Raw genomic sequence first — 20457 nt, forward strand, 5'->3', positions numbered from 1 at the left:
CCTACTTGTGATCTCTGTCAGATAAATGGATAAATCTTTTTAAAAAAAAATCTGACATTTTAAAATTTTGTAATGATTAATTATAAAATTAATTTTCCAATGAGCAAAAAATCTAGCCTTTATATAAAAAAGGAAAAATACAGAATATTACTAATCTAGAAAAGTTTATATATTCATGCATATAACTTGATAACTAGTAATAAAATACAATTAAAGTATTGGTTGGATCTGAAGAAACTGATCTTTTTCATGCTTTTCACTTTTATAGGACTAGATGAAATTGCAAAAGAAAGAGAAAAACTGAAAAAGGCAGAAAGTATCCAGATCAAAGAAGAAATATTTGAGACGTCTGAAGATACTTTAAATTGTTCAAATCCAGATCATTGTGAGCAAAAGGAAGATCCTAAAGAAAAAGATAACACAAATCTGTTTCTTCAGAAACCTGGCTCTTTTTCAAAATTAAGCAAGCTTTTAGAAGTAGCTAAGATGCCTCCTGAGTCAGATGTAATGACCCCCAAACCAAATAATAGTGCAAATGGGTGTACATTGTCTTATCAAAACAGTGGAAAACAGTCCTTGGGCAGCGTTCAATCAACAGCAACCCAAAGCAACATGGAAAAGACAGACGCTAATAATCTGTTCAGTCCTGGTTCAAGTGGTCCAGGGAAGTTCTACAGTCCTCTACCCAATGACCAGTTGTTAAAAACACTGACGGAGAAGAACAGACAGTGGTTCAGCCTTCTGCCAAGAACCCCTTGCGATGACACTTCACTTACGCATGCTGACATACCAGCTGCTTCTGTAGTGACTCCTCAGTCTCAGCCACCATCCACATCCCCCTCACCTGCCCCCGCCCCCCTCCTGGGATCATCTTCTGCTCAGAATCCCGTGGGCCTCAATCCATTTGCTGTATCACCCCTTCAGGTTTGTATTGCTCATTGTAACTCACTTCTGTGTTGCCTTATTTAATCTTTGACCCCATGAAGATTCTTGCTCCAGGGAATCAGCTGGATGTTTGTATTACCCCTGCCACAGTTTGAGAACTGGAAAGAGTCACAATTGCTATTACCAAGCTTCATTACAACTACTGTGCCTTTCCTAGTCTAAGGCAAAGGCTTCTTGAATTACCTTTTTTTTTTTTTTTTTTTCAGAATTTAAAAAATTTCAGATGCTAAACATTTTTCCTAACTTTTTAGATTGTTCTTCTTTTAAAATATTTTGGTTTTTTTATAGATGAAAAGTGGAGTATCTATGATGGGACTCCAGTTCTGTGGATGGCCCACTGGCGTGCTTGCTTCTAATATTCCGTTTACATCACCTGTACCTAGTCTGGGATCAGGATTGGGATTATCTGAAGGAAATGGTAATTCATTCTTGACTCCCAATGTTGCTTCAAGTAAAAGTGAATCTCCGGTGCCACAGAATGAAAAAGTCTCCTCAACTCAGCCTGCCGCTGTTGAAGTAGCAAAACCGGTAGATTTTCCTAGTCCAAAACCTATTCCAGAAGGTAGGTACAATGAGACAGTTTTTAGCCACTTACTTTATTTCATTGTTAGTAGAGTCTTATAACTGAGTCTTCGATGGTTATATATGTAGTTATAAATCTGCTGATTTGTTTTGTGCCATTAATTCATATTCAAGATATTTGTAAAAGATGTACATATTTATCTTGACTTAGAAATGCAATTTGGTTGGTGGAGAATTATTGACCCAGAGGACCTAAAAGCTTTGCTTAAAGTGCTACATCTCAGAGGAATAAGAGAAAAGGCATTACAGAAACAAATTCAGAAACATTTGGATTACATTACTCAAGCCTGCATCAAGAATAAGGATGGTATGTACCTAAAAGAGATTGCTGCTCTCTTGCTTACTTACGAAAATTAATTCTTTTACCTTAAAATGTATTTTAGTATGTTTTAATTTATTTCTGATAGGCATTTGTTTTTCTATCTTGCTCAAAAATAGTAACTATTTACATTTCTTAAATTGGCATTACTTTCTTATGTTTATTTTACAACATACAGATGTATTGCGTTCTTAAAAAAGAATAGTCCTAGGATGCCTGGTTAAGTTGGTTAAGCAACTGCCTTTGGCTCAGGTTATGATAGATTGGCCTCAAATTGGGCTCCTTGTTCAGCAGGGAGTCTGCTTCTCCCTCTCTCTGCCTGTCGCTCCCCATGCTTGTGCTCACTCTTTCTCTCTCTCTCTCTGTCAAATAAATAAAAATAAAATCTTAAGAAAAAAAGAATATTCCTACTTTTTAAAAGTAAGCTGCCTGCATATGCACAAGTGCACTTGTGTCTGTTAAGTTACATGCATATGTTACCCCTGGACTTTTATTTACTTTTTGAAAGAAATCACTGGGGAATAGAGTAGATTTTAAAATTAATTTCTTTTCAAATGTAGTTGCTATTATTGAATTAAATGAGAATGAAGAAAACCAGGTAACTCGAGATATTGTGGAGAACTGGTCAGTAGAAGATCAAGCAATGGAAATGGATTTGAGTATTCTTCAACAGGTGGAAGATCTAGAAAGGAGAGTTGCATCAGCAAGTTTGCAAGTGAAGGTAAAATTGACTTGGAATAAAATCTGTTTTTAGGATAATGGAAGGTAACTAATATTTATACATGCCTGACATTTGCCCGTTCCTATGTTAAATGTCTTTATTTTATCTCATTTAATCCTTATCATGATCCTGAATTAATTTTCCCATCTTACAGGTAAGGAACAAGTCTCAGAGTAAGTAACCTGCCAGTGGTCTTATAGTGAGTGGCTAAATGTGGGTTCAGATCAAATCAGTCTAACTCCAGTACCCAAGTTCTTTTTATTAAATCTTGCTGCCTTCTTAATGACAATAGAAACTGTCATTTCTGGTATGCAGTTCTTTACCACAAGCAGAGTTTCACAGTTTCACCATGATAATAGAATACTCTATTAAATTCCTACTACCATGTTTTGTTTAGGTCTGGGAAGCACCTCTATAATAAGCCGTGTCGTGTGTCAGATATTTACTCTATATAATTTAAAATTGGGGAATATAGATATATCTGAATATGTGTTATATTATGATACATACATACACCTACATATATATGTAAATTTTTAATATATGTGTTTATCTCCTGGGCATTACCATTGTCACAAACAATGATCAGAACTGGCTTCCAATGGAAAGGCAAAAGAAAGGAAAGCTTTACCTTTGTGCAAGACTTTTTGGTTTTGTAAATAGGAGTATAAAGTCTTCTCAATTGATAATAAGGTGACATCTCTGAGAATAAATGGACTGATGGTAAATAAGCATAAGACAAATACCTGAAAAGGTTTAGAAAATGTAGTTTCAATGTAATTTGATGAGATATTTCACATTTATCCAGAATGAGAAACTTATAATACTACCCTATCCAATGATTAAAATACTTCTTCAAAATTATTTTAATGCTGGCATTTGGAAATTTTCAGGAATCTCCAAAAAATATAATTTTCCAGGGCTAATAAAATATCCATTTCTTGCCACAAACATAATTACCAACCTTGGGAAGTTTATCATATGCTGAAACTATTGTACTAGGCAACTATACAAATCCTTTTCCTGGTGCAATATAAAAATGCCTCATTTATCTGGCATCTTCAACAAGTGAACTCTTCTACACAAATTAATTTTCTGGAAAAATAATAATTATTCCATTTAGTGCTACAATTTCTTGACATGTTTGTTGGATCACTTATGTTATATTACACTGCCTTCTTACAATTGAGAATAATGAGTTTGATTTAAATTCTCTTGGTGACACAGTATCTCCAGTATGAAGACCAATGATTAGAAAATGATTCCCTGAGGGAATCATTTTGCCCCTTTGTTAAATGATCCTAGTGTGCTTTGCTTTTTGAACTATGACATCTGCTTTCTATAGTCTGTTTTCTTTCATGATCAGTTGTTACTATTTGCTGATTTTAATTTAATTGGTTCTACTAGCCCTATTTTCCTCCAACTTCCTTCCTCCTCTCCCCCATCTAACCTGCCAAGTCTGGTTGGCTATTGGTTGGAAAAGCATATCATCACACTTTTCAAGTTATGTGTAAAGTCAGAGCATGGGCATGAAACATCTTTCTGGAAATAATATTCAAATTTTGGTGAATGACCTTATCATATTACCAGCTGCTTAGAAATTTTTGGCTGTGTTCTCAGAAGCTAAGTGGAATTTTTTTTTAAGTGGTATGTAGTATCCGTTCAAACTATAAGAATGAAGCCATTTGACATGAGTTATACCTAATGCACTTAAGCATACTACTTTTAACTTCATACTTATCTCCTAAATATAAATGTTCTACTGAATTAATGAGAAAGAATTGATCCCAATATACAAAACAAAATAATTATCACTAAAGAGACTTAATAAAAAGCATAATGGTCATTTTGTTTCTTATTTATTAAGTACTTATTCCATATCAGTCAGTGGACATCACAAAACTGGATACAAGGTGGTTTCTGGCTCAGAAAGCTTGTCATATGATATGGAGAAAAGACATGGGTGCATCTCTGTAGACTCTAGTAACTGATCACAGACAAGTACAGAATTATGCATGAAAAAGAATACAGTACTTCTGGTGAGGAGATAGGAGAAAGATCAGGGAAGATTTCATGGAGAAGTCAAGATGAGAGATGGGAAGATGACGAAGGCTTTGACAGAGAACAGAGAATGCCATACGAGAAAAAGCAAATTGCATGAGTGGAGCACCAGGAACAGGGAACCCAAACATGGAATTTGTCTGCGGTGTAGGGTACATAAATGGGAATGTGCGAGAAAGAAGTAGATTCAGTTACTTGAATGTCGTGATAAAAATATGGACTTTGTTAAGGAATAGGGAATCTTGGAAGGATTTAGAGCTAGAGGATTGATATAAGCAAGCTGAGTTGTAGGATCATTTATTTATTCAATCAACATTTATATATATATATATATAGAGAGAGAGAGAGAGAGAGAGAGAGAGAGAGAGATCTGTTTGCCCTATCTGCTGGAGATAAAATGACTAAAAGCAGACATGGCCCCTGCCCTCTTGGAATTTAGAGGTAGAAAAATGTTCATCACATAATCATGTGTAAACTTGTGACTACCACAAGGACATGGAGTATCATGTGGTTCTATGAGAACCTGTAACAGGGAGATTTAACCTCCAAAAGGAGGTTAAGGATGGATTTCCTGAGGAAGTAAATTTTAATACGAGAGCTACAGAATGAGTAGAGTTAAGAAGGTGTAGAGGAACAGGGGAAAAGCCATACAGACAAATGTAACAGCTTAGACAAAGCTCCTGTGGCTGAAGGAAAAATGGTAAGTACAGAAGAGTGATGGAAGGAGTGAAAATGGAAAAGAAGAACAAAGTTCAGAGACTACCGAGAATTTTCCATTTAAGTGGTCCCATGAAATAAGTATTTATTCATTCTCAAGTCCTTCAGAATACTTTGCTGATTTTCATTATATCTTTCATAATATCAAAGTTATTAAATTTTCTTCTTCAAACTTTTAACTGTTTCTTTTAATTTTCTATTCTTGTTTCTACCTAGCATTAGGAAACACAAGGTAAAAACTTCCAGTAAAGATCCTTGAGATCTGCTGGTGTCTGCTGCTGTATTTTAAGTACAGGTAATTCACCCATCAGGCATTTTAAGAGGAAACCATAATAACATCATTCTCTTGATATATAGGGTTGGATGTGTCCAGAGCCTGCATCAGAAAGGGAGGACTTGGTATATTTTGAACATAAGTCATTTTCTAAATTGTGCAAGGAGCATGATGGAGAATTTACTGGCGAAGAAGAAAGCAGTGCACATGCACTAGAACGGAAGAGTGACAACCCCCTAGATATAGCTGTAACCAGGCTGGCTGATTTGGAGCGGAACATTGAGAGAAGGTATCTGAAGAGCCCCTTAAGTACCACCATTCAGATCAAACTGGATAATGTGGGCACAGTTACTGTCCCTGCTCCTGCACCATCCATTAGTGGTGATGGTGACGGGTAGGTTATTGAGATTAACTTGAAAAATTATTGTGCTTCTTTGCTAATTGGAGCCTATTTTCTATTGCCTGTTATCTATGTATCTTCTTGTATGTCTGTGATCCATATGGATCATGCTATTTGCATGGTGCTTTGTAAAAACATTTTTTTTTTTTGTTATGTGCGTTGATAATCCTGCAAAGTGATCTTACATTTACCTGGTTGTGACTAAGCTTTGAGGCACGTAGCCACAGTCTGTGCACTACATCAAATTTAGTTGCTTAAACCTTATTCTTATTGGCTGTTCCATGTTTTTGTCATTGCTTGGCTTTCAGTGTGATGATTGTTTCACATTCGGTAACCATAAATGTGGATATGACCTACTTAATTTTTCTATATTTCAATGCAGAATTGAAGAGGATATTGCTCCAGGGCTCAGGGTATGGAGAAGGGCATTATCAGAAGCTCGCAGTGCTGCACAGGTAGCTCTGTGCATTCAGCAGTTACAGAAATCAATAGCATGGGAAAAATCAATTATGAAAGTTGTAAGTGTTTTCATTTAAGAAATACTCTAACTAATTTACTTTGTCCTGTTTTTCCCAACCTCTAAATCTTTCTTAATTAATACATTACTTATTGTCAAAATAATGTATGCTTTGCTTGACAGTTTAATTCTTAAATACTGTTTCAGTTTGATATTTTTCTTCTTATTTTGAGCTTTTTGAAGGAAACTACCAAGTATATTATCTCTTCTTTTTAAAAGTCTTGATTCTCATTTCGTGGAATATTGTTTATAACTCTGACTAAAGTTGTTTTCTATATTCTGTTAACATAATAGTTGTTCACCTAAATATTTTGAAGACCCTTTTCCTCCTGTAAACATTCAGTTGCTAACATTATCTGCTATGGACATTAACTGCGTTCTTAAAATGTCTTTATATTTCTTTCAGATTTCTTTTTTTTAATGCTAAGAAATAGATGAGTAAATACAAAATAAGCAGAGAGCTCTTAGTTTGTGTACTTGATAATCATGCATGTCATCAGAAGTAGCTAACATGAAGAATAGGGTTTTTTTTTTTAATTCTAACAATTAAAACTGGTTTTTCACCTTATTTGCTTAAGCTCAAGTGGTTATCATCGTGTATATAAAGGTAGAAGGTACCTTTACCTTGTACCAGGCACCAAATACTATGTATTCAAAATAAAAGCTATAGTCCATGTAGCTTCCAGAGAGATGCTCATTTTAAATCATGTTCATGTCCCTCTTGCCTCTTATATATCAGATATAGAAATATTTATTATATATGAACCTTTATAAATTACTTTGACATTTGCTTTTGAGTTATAGATTAGCTGTAAAATCCAAACATTTGAGATTTGTTTTTATGAATGACTAAGAGTAAAATTCCTTTCCTTAAAATAGTCATTGCCCAAAGAAAAGAAGTGATCCTTAAATATTTTTAACATTCTTTGCTTTATTTTTACCTCTAAGTTTAGACTACTCCACGCCTTACTCATTCTTACAAATAAATTTGATTTCTTTTGTGGTTTTTCCCTTCTTCATATAAAATATCTTTGGAATAATGAACATGCAGTTTTCACAGTCTGCTCAAATTTAGGTCTTTTCCAATCCACATTACAAGTTACCATAAGATTGAAGGTACGTTCTGTTCATCTGGTAGCATTTTTACCAGGTAAAAAGAATTTTTCTTCTAAAAGTTATGATTAAAACCAGTTTTAAGCCCCCCTTGGAGAAATATACTTGGTGATATTACTAGACTGTAATGATCCTAAGATACAGAATTCTATATCAGAATGAAATTGGAACAGTTCTTGTTCTCATATACACCAAAATGGTCGTCATGATAGGGTCAGTTTTGTTATAACCTGTATATAGAAACCCAAAATTTGTTCCAAAATCTGCCTTTATATTAGTATTCTTGCTTTCTGCAATCAAAAACTTTATTTCATTTCTGACAAATTCATAAGTCTTTTTCATGTTATTAATACACATTTATCACTATTTAACTCCATCTCTTACAATTTTCATTTTTTAATATTTAATAGTACATTATTTGCTATGAAACTATCTTGAAAAGAAGGCATAGTTTCATAATCAAAGATTAATGAGCACTTTTTAACCTTTAGCTAGAAATGTAATTGTGCCTAAAATAATCCTCCTAACAAGTCCTAACAGAATGTTAAAGTATTCAATGCCTTTAGAAATACCCTCTTTGCCAGAGACCAGGCTTATCATGGACAGAAAAAGCTGTCTTAATTTGCCTCCTGATAATTCTCTGCCCACAGCATGCTTTATTTTGTTGTTAATGTTAAACATAGGCAATATCCACTGTTTTATGCTCTACACTTGCTCTAACATGTTACAAGCTATTGCTGTGACTCTTTGAAAGTGTTATAAGCTTGATACCTGTCACCCTTTTTTAATACCCTTTTTTAATAAGTATCAGAAAAGAATTTTACTTTTAAATCATAAATGTGAGATGTCAGAGAGACTTTGTAGTAATTCTAGTTATCTGTTATAAAAAGTAGAATTTATTTACTGTTCATGAAACTAATTTTAACTTTTATTGTCATAGGGATTTAATTATAACCTTCTAAATGTTATTTCTCAATATTTTTACAATTGAAGTTATAAAGATATAGCTTAAATTTGGAGAAATAATACCATGTTAAAGTACTTAGTGATGTGGTATTAGGAAGGATCAGAAAATACTTACTGTTAGGGGCGCCATGATCCCAGGGTCCTAGGATCTAGCCCCGCATCAGGCTATCTGCTCAGCTGGGAGCCTGCTTCCTCCTTTCTCTCTGCCTGCCTCTCTGCCTACTTGTGATCTCTCTTTGTCAAATAAATAAAATCTTAAAAAAAAAAAATAAAAAGAAAATACTTACTGTTAGAATGGCAGACTCTGCTGCTTTTGCTCTTAGTACACACAACAGTTTTAGTATTATGTATATTACATACACTTGATAGATACTTAAGCTGAATAGTGTGTATCTGCCATTTTGATAAGATTTTTAAGCTGCCATTGATGTACATATTGAGTTATATAAGACTATTTTAGATTTTCCCAGATTAAGATTTAATGTTGTATTGAAAGTTTTAACAATTAAGTTTGAAAAGTTAAGCTATTTTGTTTTTAAGTGTCTAAATATATAACTTTCAATTAGTGTAAGTGGTTTACAGTTTAAATGTTTTGCTTTTTCAAAATATTGATTACAAGTCATTTTCTACTGTGACAGTATAAGCTAAATGTCAACACAGGGTTAGTATCGTCCATTTTTTAAAGCTTTCTTCAAAGTTTTTCTTTTCTAACTTTGCTTCTTTCCTTTTGTGAAACTGGTTATGCAGAGTATGTATGCATGGGGGAGGGGAATCTCCTTACAGATTTTAAAGTTCTTAATGGTATTAGAAAATCTTTCACAGAGAAGAAATAATTTTATTTTTAGCTCTACAAAATCAGTTATGACTAAATTCTTTGATTTAATTTATTATTACCAGTTTTTTTTCTCCTTTGAAATCATTTTGTAGGATTCATTTTCTGCACTTGTGACACTTGTTTGATTTAGCTTGAATTCTAAAAAGTTTTTTTGGTTTGGACACTTTTTTTTAAATCAGTCTCAAAAAGTAGATGGATAATTTAGCCAAAATATAGTGTCATCTTTTTACTGTTATATATAATTTTGATACTAACACAAGTTTCCTAATTTTGATCTTAAAAATTACTCTAACTCTTACTTATTTCTTTCTCAGGATATCATGAGGATGCTAAGATAAGCAAAAGATGAAATGCTTTAAAAAATTAAAACACCATGTATTAAAGCTACTCATTGCTTTATGTGCTCTAATGTCACGTTAATGATTTCATATGTTAATGTGTACATGCTTCTGAAGTGTGTGCAGGCATTCAACCTCTAGCTTTGTTCTTTGCAGTCTACCTGAAATGTGCATTTTCCCCAATTGAACTGCTCACCCCGTCATGTGGTCCATATCTGTGTAATGAGAGATACATAGATGTGTACGGCTACTGTATATTTGTTAGCAAGCGGAATGTTTGTTACTAATATAAATGAGGAATTACGGTGTGTTTAATATCCCAGTAACTAGTCTTCACAGCAGCGAGCTAATTTTAAATGATTTCTCCTATATTATAGTACTGCCAGATCTGTCGAAAGGGAGATAATGAAGAGCTGCTTCTCCTTTGCGACGGCTGTGACAAAGGCTGTCACACATACTGCCATAGACCCAAAATCACCACTATTCCAGATGGGGACTGGTTTTGTCCGGCTTGCATCGCTAAGGTGAGACTGAGCTAACACTAAACTTTCTAATTGCCAGCTCAAAATGCAGAGCTATATGGGAATTTTTTTTAAGAGATGTAATTCACAGGCCATAAAAATCCCCTTTTTAAAGTGTACAACTCAGTGGTTTTCCAAGTTGTACAACCATCACCACTATTAAATTCCACAACAAATTTTTCATGACCCCAACAGAGAGTCTTTGTACCATTATCTATCATTCCCCATTCCCCGTCTCCCCTTAGCCTCTGACAACCATTAGTCTTCTTTCTGTCTCGATGGATTTACCTATTCCAGTTGTTACATATAAATCATATCATACAATATGCTGCCTTTTTACAATATGCTGCCTTCTGTGTTAGATCTCTTTCACCTAGCACAATATTTCTGGGTTCATTCATGTTCTAGCATGTATTAGTCCTTCCTTTTTATAGTCAAATGATATTCCATTCTTTCAATGTAACATATTTTGTTTATCCATTCTTCCATTGATAGACATTGGAGTTGTTTCCATATTTTGGGTATTATGAATAATGCTGCTGAGAAACATTCATACATAAGTTTTTGTATGAATAAATGTTTTCACTCATCTTGGGTATATACCTAGGAGATAAACTGCTAGACAAATGGTAATAATCGTATGTATTTTAAGTCACTTTCTGGTCACTTTTAAATGAGAAACCTGTGGAAACTCATAATGATTGATTAAAGAGAAGCAATATGATCATAGCATTAGAAAGTAAGGAGTAAGAAGTATGAAAGGATCAGCATGTGTTGAGGGCCAGAGTCTTTGTTAGGTATTTCCTAAGTTAGTCACTCCCTTCCATGTTTAATCTCTTGGCCAATAACTTCCATTAATTATTACCAGTAACTGCCATGTCTCCATGAACTAAATTCCAAACATCCATCTATTCACGCTCTCTTTTCTTTTGGTCTACCCCCTTTCACACTCTAACTCCAACAATTCTTTGAACTCTAGTCCCTTTATCTGAAGACTTTCTCACTGTCCCTCTCGCCTTTCATGTCCTCTCTTTTCTCTAACCTTGCTTGTAATGTGTCAACATTTCATTGTCATAATCCTTGCATTCACCTTTATCCCCTTTGCCTCTCTCTCACTTGGGAAAACCATCATTCTGATTAATCCAACTCTTGACTTCCCAGCATCTATACTTTTATATCTGAATGTGGTTGGAGAAAATAGCCAGCCCTTTAAATTTGAGGCATTAAGATGGTCTTTTATGGTCCTGATAACTTACCTCCAACTCTGTCTCCATCCTTATTCTCAGCCGATGACCTTACTCCCATTTCCCTGTGATAATAGAAGGCACCAGAAGAAAATATTATACAAATTTGCCACCACATACACCATCCTTCCTGTGTCTGTGCTCACATACTCGACCTTCCCTCCTATGAACTGCTAGTGGCTCTTACAAACTCAGCTCCCAGACTTATGCGTCAGAACCCACCCCTCTCACCTTCTTAGGAGTGTGATTCCAAGAGTTCTCTTTTCTGCACCATCTGTGTTTCCTTCCCCCCTGGGTTCTTCTCATCAGCCCACTAACATGCTCCTACTCCTTCCATCTTGAGAGAACTAAATAAACAAAAACCCTCTTCGGGGCTCACCTCTTCATTGATTCACCTCCCCCTTCCTTCCCTTCCCTTTAGAGAAGAACTCGTGGGAAGTTTTCTGTTCTAGTTCTCTGATTTTTCTCCTCCAAATCACTCTTGAACTTACTCCAGTCAGATTTTCACCTCCATGGATTCTCCAAAATTGCCCTTATCGTGACCACAAATGACTTCCACATTGCTTAATTCAGTGATCAGTACTTAGGCCTCATCTAACCTATTAGGTATATTTGATAGAGTGGAACACTCCCTCTCCCTGAAACCCTGTTTCCACTTGTCTTCTAGGATATCATACTTACCTGGTTGTCTTATCTTCCTGCCTTTGCCCTTTTTCAATCCCTTTGCTGATTTTTCTTAACTCCCTGATCTCTTAACATTGGAGCAGCTTCCTTAACTTCAGGGTTATCTGTAAAAATGAGATAGTATTTAATTCATAGGTTTTTTGTTTGTTTGTTTGTTTGTTTTTAAGATTTTATTTATTTAGGGGCGCCAGGGTGGCTCAGTGGGTTAAAGCCTCTGCCTTCAGCTCCAGTCATGATCTCAGGGTCCTGGGATCAAGCCCCACATTGGGCTTTCTGCTCAGCAGGGAGCCTGCTTCCTCCTCTCTCTCTGCCTGCCTCTCTGCCTACTTGTGATCTGTACCTGTCAAATAAATAAATAAATAAAATTAAAAAAAAAAAAGATTTTATTTATTTATTAGCGAGAGGGCACTCGTGTGCATGCAAGAAGAGGAAGGGCCAAGAGAGGAGGGAAAGAATCTCAGCAGGCTCCTGGCAAAGCACGGAGCCCAACTCAGGGCTCAATCCTATGAGCCTGAGATCATGACCTGAGCTGAAACAAAGAGTTGGACGCTCAACCGACTGAGTCACCAGGTGCCCCTAAATTGTAGAGATTTTTGAAGATTAAATATGGTCATGTGTGTGAGAATTTTTATGACTTCAAAATTCTGCGACATGTATATATTAATACTTTATTATATTTTATTTATACTTATAATATATTTTATAATTTTTATTTCTATAATCTATTTGTATTTTGTAAAATAGCAGAGGGTCCCACATGGCATTATATTCACTAATAATCACTTTTTAATTTTCATTATTTGATTATTTTGTCATATCTAATTCAGTAATAATTTTCACGGGTTGTATGTAAATTATCTTTAAGCTCCTTAACTATCAAGTTATAGAAATTTCCTCTAATGCTTTGTTAATTACTAAAAAATTCAGTCTGGTAGACTATAGGAGGTTTTATTTTCAGTAAATTTGCTTAAAATAGAATTTTGGCTATCTGTCTTTCAAGGAGTGGACTAGGAGATGTATGATCTATGATCTAATCCAAGTGCTTTATGTAGTGCAGATTTCTAAGCCTCTGCTCTCTGGTTTTTAAATGTAGTGAATTAGGCATTTTGTTTCTTATAGCAATAAACAAATATTAAACATTTAGAGGTAATGTTTTTAAACTGTCTTTTCAGTTAATTCAGTTTTTATTAGTATGTATACTATATTGCTCTCAAATGGCCATTTATGCATATATCATTGTAAGTATTTTTACTCTGTGTATATGTATGTGCATGCCATTATATATACATATACTTTATTATATCTATATTTATTAAATTTATAGATGTATTTGTTTTTATATATATCTCACTGGACAATAGAATCAAAAAGACATATGTATATGTCTAGATATATTATATCTACACATACACATATTTATATATCCTCATAGACACATGCACGTGAGGTTTCAAACTCCAATACCTATAAAAGCCAGGCAAATAACACAAAAGAGTTGGGTCTGTGACAAATAGGAAAGCTATGCCTGAATTACAATATAACAGTCATTACTCAACTCCAGCCGGGTGTTGTCATGTAGACATGTGGGCCCGACATTCCAGGATCTACCAGTATTTCAAGATTATGGATTTTTATGCATATCCTCCCAAATGTTTAGTGTTGGCAAAAAACTCAAGACTTTTTACAAGTATTATATGAGCCAAACAGCAACACATTCTGTGGGATCACAGCCTGTAAGCCACCAAGTCACAAACTTCTGGTATATAAATATATAAACAACAGAAATGTGCCCTTGTATGTGTTATCTGCTGGTCCTGCTTTAGACATACTGAAGATCCTTTTAGAATTTTGGTTATAAGAGGATAGAGAAGAAGGGTAGGGATTGGGGTTTCTCTTGTGCCAGAACAAAGTAAATCAGGCAACAGAGTAACTGTATAAAAACTTGCATTTGGGGGTGCCTGGGTAGCTCATTCGGTTAAGCAGTTAAACATCTGCCTTCAGTTCTGGTCATGATCTCTAGGTGCTGCGATCAAGCCCCGCATTTAGCTTGGCAGGGAGTCTGCTTCAGTCTCTCTTTCTCTCCCTCTCTCCCTAGCCCCTGTTTGTGTTTTTTCTCTCTCTCCTTCTCTCCCTTTCTCTCAGATAAATAGGTAAAATCTTAAAAAAAAAAAAAAAAAAAGCTTGCTTTTACAAGTATGTGAATTGTGGGGGCGTCTGGCTGGCTCAGTCAGTGGAGCATGTGACTTTTGATCTTGGGTTTGTGAGTTCGAGCCCTACAGTGGACGTAGAGATTACTTAAAAAATAAAGTCTTAAAAAAAACAGTATGTGGGCGCCTGGGTAGCTCAGTGGGTTAAGCCGCTGCCTTCGGCTCGGGTCATGATCTCAGGGTCCTGGGATCGAGGCCCGCATCGGGCTCTCTGCTCAGCGGGGAGCCTGCTTCCCTCTCTCTCTCTCTCTGCCTGCCTCTCCATCTACTTGTGATTTCTCTCTGTCAAATAAATAAATAAAATCTTTAAAAAAAAAAAAAGTATGAGTATGTATACAGTGTAATGAGATAAGCTGATAAACATTATTTAGTAAAGAAATATATAAACTTCAGTGTTTTTTTGAAACACTAAAAGTTCTTCTGATTCTGTAATTTAAATTTCATGTTTTCTGTTGTTCTTATAAGTTTGTTAGAAAATGATCCCAAGTAATAATTTAGTTCACATAAGGAATAGAAGTTTTGGCCTCTTATTCATGAAATTTTATTCTTTTTTTTTTTTTTTAAGATTTTATTTATTTACTTGACAGACAGAGATCACAAGTAGGCAGAGAGGCAGGCAGAAAGAGAGAAGGAAGCAGGCTCTCCACAGAGCAGACCCCGGGATCATGACCTGAGCTGAAGGCAGAGGCTTTAACCCACTGAGCCACCCAGGCACCCCTGAAATTTTATTCTTTTTAAGTAATATAATTATTCAATCTAATTTAGTCTTCATTAAATGGAGTTTTTCCTCATTATATTAAGCATTCTCTTTTTTCTTTTTCTATGACTTCAGAGTGATAGAAGTTTAGTATAATATGAAAATTCAGAGTATCAGATATTAGTGAATAAAAATTAATAAACTAAATGGAAAAGAGACTTAGTAAAACATTTAATTATTTTAGTTAGTGACAAGGGGGAGTGATCTTTGATATGATATAGGGAAGGTATTAGATTTACAGTTTGCCTTATTATTTGAGGCAATTAAAATACCTCCTTAACTATATGTTTAGCCTCCCAATAAAAAAAAAACAAATAATTTTAATTGTTTATGGGCAATTATTTAAAAATATTACCAGAAAAGTTCATGAAATCCTCAAAGAAATTATGAAATACTCCAAAGAAATGTTTTCAGCCAACTTTATTTCAAGGATACAGCCAGCTTTAATCAGGGAAATACAAATCAAAACCACAATGAGATATCTCATACCAGTCAAAATGGCTAACATTAACAAGTCAGGAAATGACAGATGCTAGCGAGGATGCAGAGAAGGGGGAACCCTCCTACACTGTTGGTAGGAATGCAAGCTGGTGCAACCACTCTGGAAAACAGTATGGAGGTTCCTCCATATTCCTCCAAATACCACATTATTGGGTATTTACCCTAAAGATACAAACGTCGTGATCCAAAAGGGCACATGCACCCGAGTGTTTATAGCAGCAATGTCCACAATAGCCAAACTATGGAAAGAACCTGGATGTCCATCAACAGATGAATGGATAAAGAAGATGCGGTATATATATATATATATATATATATATATATATATAGTGAATACTATGCAGCCATCAAAAGAAATGAAATCTTGCCATTTGCAACAATGTGGATGGAACTAGAGGGTATTGTGCTGAGGGGAATAAGTCAATCAGAGAAAGACAGTTATCATATGATCTCCCTGATATGAGGAATTTGAGAGGCAACGTAGGGAATTTGGGGGGTGGGGAAGGAAAAAATGAAACAGGATGGGATTGGGAGGGAGACAAACCATAAGAGATTCTTAATCTCACAAAACAAACTGAGGGTTGTCAGGGGGGAAGGGGGGTAGGGAGAGAGTGGTTGGGTTATGGACATTGGGGAAGGTATGTGCTATGAAGTGTGTAAGCCTGACGATTCACAGACCTATACCCCTAGGGCTAATAATACATTGTATGTTAATAAAAAATGAAAAATTAAAAAAAAATACAGCCAACTTTAGATTGTGGTTGGACTGAATATCTGATACTGCAGTCTGATTTTTTTAACATTCTGCGTAAGAGAAGAAATAATTTTTTTAAAGATGTTTTTATTTACTTTAGAAAGAGAGCAACACAGGCACGCATACACAGGAGAAAGGGCAGAGAGTCTTAGGCCGACTCCACGCTGTGCCTGCAGGCTCAGTACAGAGCATGGAGCCAGTGGCAGGGCTCAATCTCACAACACGGAGAACACCACGCTAGCTGAAACCAAGAGTCTGGTGCTTAATTGACTGCACTACCCAGGTGCCCCAAGAAGAAAAATTTTTTAAAAGAGGGTTAGCACTATTCTGGAAATGCTTATCTCTCTTCTGTGATCTATTATATTATATTATATCTATTATAACATTCAACTCTCAAAGTACAGACTTATTTCCCGATTTCTGAATGGGGGAGGAGGGCTCATTGTTATTTCAGTGCGCTGACTACAAGTTGTAGTTACCTTGAGTAAGGCTACATTGAGGTGTTTGTTGTTTGTTTGTTTGTTTGTTTATGTAACTTTAGAGCTAGACTGAACTTACCAGTTGTGCAGCTTAGTTTTCTTATTTTACACATAAGATAGGACCTCACAGATATTTTTGTATGAAATCCATAGCTACTTACCGACAGAGCCATAGCTAGAATTCATATCCTTTAAATATGTCTTTATTGTTTTCCTCAAAAACAGACATCTTTCACTGATTTTTCACCATTGCTTTGTTCATACCTGGGAACCACAATTTAGTGGAACTCTTTTTATAGCAAATGTTTTTTTTCCTTTATCCAGTGGATTTAATCATTTAAAAAGGATTTTTTTCTTTATTTGACACTTTGTGATCTATTTTTCATGTTTGACAGTTTTTTAATTACCTCTTCAATTGTCTTATTAATAAGCTCTGTATTTTTTGTTTATTTTCAATTTTGTTATTAATTGTGTTCTAAAAGATAGTCCTTTTGTACCTTTAAACTCATTTGGTTAGGGGCGCCTGGGTGGCTCAGTGGGTTAAGCCTCTGCCCTCAGCTCAGGTCATGATCCTAGGGTCCTGGGATCGAGCCCCGCATCGGGCTTTCTGCTCTGCAGGGAGCCTGCTTCCTCCTCTCTCTGCCTGCCTCTCTGCCTACTTGTGATCTCTGTCTGTCAAATAAATAAATAAAATCTTTAAAAAAATAAAAAATAAAAAAAAAATAAACTCATTTGGTTAGTGACTAAAAGGATACTGCTAAATTCTGTAGTATTGAAGATGGATTACCATGAGATCAGCATCTTCAAGTTTTAGGAATTCTTAAGATAGATTTTCATGCTTTATTAGATTTTAACCTTATGTTGTGGGAGAACAAATTAATCTCTCTTAAAAATTAAATTAGGAGGGGCACCTGGGTGGCTCAGTGGGTTAATCCTCTGTCTTCAGCTCTCGGTCCTGGGATCGAGCCCCGCATTGGGCTCTCTGCTCGGCAGGGAGCCTGCTTCCCTCTCTCTCTCTGCCTGCCTCTCTGCCTACTTGTGATCTCTCTCTCTGTGTCAAATGAATAAATAAAAAAAATTAAATTAGTAAACTTCTAGATGAGAGATAGTATTCTTTTTGTTTGTCCTATCAGACTTTCATAATTTAGAATAATAGGAAGTCTGTATTTGGTTATCTTCCTATACCTCATTTCCTTTTTTTTTTTTAATTAAGGCAAGTGGTCAAACTCTAAAAATCAAAAAACTTCACGTCAAAGGAAAAAAGACTAATGAGTCAAAAAAAGGCAAGAAAGTAACTTTAACAGGGGATACTGAAGATGAAGACTCTGCATCTACAAATAGTTCACTAAAAAGAGGAAGCAAAGACCTGAAAAAAAGAAAAATGGAGGAAAACACTTCTGTTAACTTGTCAAAACAGGAAAGTTTTACTTCTGTTAAGAAACCTAAAAGAGATGACTCCAAAGACCTCGCTCTTTGCAGGTATTATTTCAGTTTGCATGTGCAATATATTTATAACATTTTATTTGTTTAGAAACTTTCTACTATATTAAAGGTAACTTTTTGACAATTTATATAAATAGGAAAATGTGAAGTCTATAGTATAAATAAATGAATTCATCTTTTTAAATCAATTAACTTGTACTGTGTTTACCTGAAAGATTATAAAAATTAAGTTTTTAGTAAAAATAGGTAATTCTAAAACACAGATACTGATTTCAAACACTTTTTTTTTTTTAAAGTATGATCCTTACTGAAATGGAAACTCATGAAGATGCATGGCCTTTTCTACTTCCTGTAAACTTGAAACTTGTTCCTGGTTATAAGAAAGTTATTAAGAAGCCTATGGATTTTTCCACAATTAGAGAGAAATTAAGTAGTGGACAGTAAGTAAATAATTTCACTTCAGTATTATTGAATGCCTAATATGTACTCTTCTAGTGAGCCAAAAATATATTAATTAAAGGACCTGCCTTTGGAGAGGGTATGTGTGTGTACTTTTGTGTTTAGCTAAGATAGACTGGTATGGAAGACAAGTCCATTAAAATTGTTTAAACAATTAAAAAGCAGTATGATAAAGTTGCCTTTGACATTGGAAGGCCATCAAACCCAGCCTGAGAGGTAAAGAAAAATAAGAGGGAAGCCTCCCAAAGTAAGTAAATAACATAAGCTGGAGCTTATATTGTATACCACATGGATTTAACAAAAATTAACTGTAATTTTTTCAGGTCATTACAATATAGAGATAAAGGTCATTGGAAATGTTAAATTAAAATTTAATTTTTTAAATATTAAAAGTTAAAAGTTTTATGGGTTGCTGGAGAATCCTAAAAATGTATGTATTAAGTGTGGAAGGAAACTATTATTTTCTCCTATCTACCATATCCTCTTCGTGATCCTACCTGAAGACCAAAGTGACTTCCTGGCCACAATTACTGATATTTGTTAGGTAAAATTAAACTCAGAATAGCAGCTGTTAATGGAGTTTACTTGGTTCTGAACAGTAGCCCATTTTGGAGCCCCCAAAATGAGACCATTCGCTTACAAAATAAGCTCACACAAAAGCTTTCCACATGGGAATGGCTACGTGCTGCGAGCAGTATGTGTTCTCTTCTAGGAAGAAGCTCATCTTCCTCCTTATTACTGGCTTAGCTTAATGTAATCTCTGACCATAACTTCAGGCCAAGTGACAAAAAAATACGGAGAACAAAGGAACTTTGCATTGAAAGAATATCTATAAAAGAGATTTTAATTACTTTGTTACTGTTGTTATTGTAATTACCTTACAATGTAGTATGTTATCTAGTTCCTCCTGGATGTTCTTTTGGTGAAAATCACTGTGCTCCTTTATTTACATTCAGTTTCTAAGAGTTGAGTAGAACTTAACTCATAACGATCAGTGTCCGTCTCACATGTTTCAAAAGATTATGTCTGTTTTGTTTTGTTTTTTAAAAAGTTGCAGAAGGGACCTGCCCAAATTCGAAAACATTTAAAACCATTAAAACTATTGATTCTAATGTAATCCAAAAAGCAGTAGCTCCTGTCTAGATATGAATTAGTTCTTTTGCTTTTTCTATGAAAACATAAGATGTTTAGGTGGGTAGCATAATGGACTTTATAATCAACATGGCCAGGACAAAGACTTTCACAGAAAGGCTTTACATAGGTCTCTAGCTCCTAGCTGGAGGATGAACCTAAACCTCAAAATCCCCAAAATAAACATGAACACAGAGCTTAGACATTACCAAACATTGTTGTTCCATTTTGAGAATGAGTCCTGGTGAATGAAGGAAGTCAAAGCAGAGGCAAGCAGAGAGAGGGAAGCAGTTCTCTTTAATCTTTTTGTGACGTCTGCTCTGTGGGAAGCAAAATTTAGTAGATTCAAGCTCCTCTAACTTCAAGTTCTTTGATTTAACCCAAACTAATAAGCTAGAACCAGAACTCACAAACAGTATTTCAAATGTTTAAACTAGAATTTCTCAAATAGAGGGGAGGAAGTAGTTGCTTTAATGAATCTTTCTGGGT

The 20457-nt window shown here is 35.0% G+C and overlaps 1 protein-coding gene and 1 long non-coding RNA gene across 44 annotated transcripts in view; one reads left to right on the plus strand and one right to left on the minus strand.

The window, feature by feature from the left end:
- BAZ2B (bromodomain adjacent to zinc finger domain 2B) overlaps positions 1 to 20457 on the plus strand; it is a 193494-nt gene that overhangs the window by 168864 nt on the left and 4173 nt on the right. For 30 of the 39 annotated variants that reach the window (XM_082691327.1, XM_082691299.1, XM_082691309.1 and 27 more), the window contains 9 exons: positions 269 to 924; positions 1234 to 1507; positions 1679 to 1834; positions 2407 to 2567; positions 5703 to 6013; positions 6402 to 6537; positions 10166 to 10312; positions 18149 to 18414; positions 18675 to 18818. In XM_082691327.1, coding sequence (XP_082547453.1) covers positions 269 to 924; positions 1234 to 1507; positions 1679 to 1834; positions 2407 to 2567; positions 5703 to 6013; positions 6402 to 6537; positions 10166 to 10312; positions 18149 to 18414; positions 18675 to 18818 — 2251 coding nt within the window. Of the gene's footprint in view, positions 1 to 268; positions 925 to 1233; positions 1508 to 1678; positions 1835 to 2406; positions 2568 to 5702; positions 6014 to 6401; positions 6538 to 10165; positions 10313 to 18148; positions 18415 to 18674; positions 18819 to 20457 lie in introns of those variants that run through there. The other 9 variants (XM_082691318.1, XM_082691331.1, XM_082691296.1 and 6 more) reach the window with 4 other exon arrangements.
- The window catches only part of LOC309844440, a 44870-nt gene that overhangs the window by 10713 nt on the left and 13700 nt on the right, over positions 1 to 20457 (minus strand). For 4 of the 5 annotated variants that reach the window (XR_014300685.1, XR_014300687.1, XR_014300688.1 and 1 more), the window contains exons 2-3: positions 12235 to 12341; positions 11566 to 11618 (exon numbers count right to left, since the gene is read on the minus strand). This is a non-coding gene — a long non-coding RNA (uncharacterized lncRNA). Of the gene's footprint in view, positions 1 to 11565; positions 11619 to 12234; positions 12342 to 19714; positions 20289 to 20457 lie in introns of all 5 variants that reach the window. The other variant, XR_014300686.1, reaches the window with a different exon arrangement.

This window comes from Mustela nivalis (assembly GCF_964662115.1).
Source record: "Mustela nivalis genome assembly, chromosome: 11".
NCBI lineage: Eukaryota > Metazoa > Chordata > Mammalia > Carnivora > Mustelidae > Mustela > Mustela nivalis.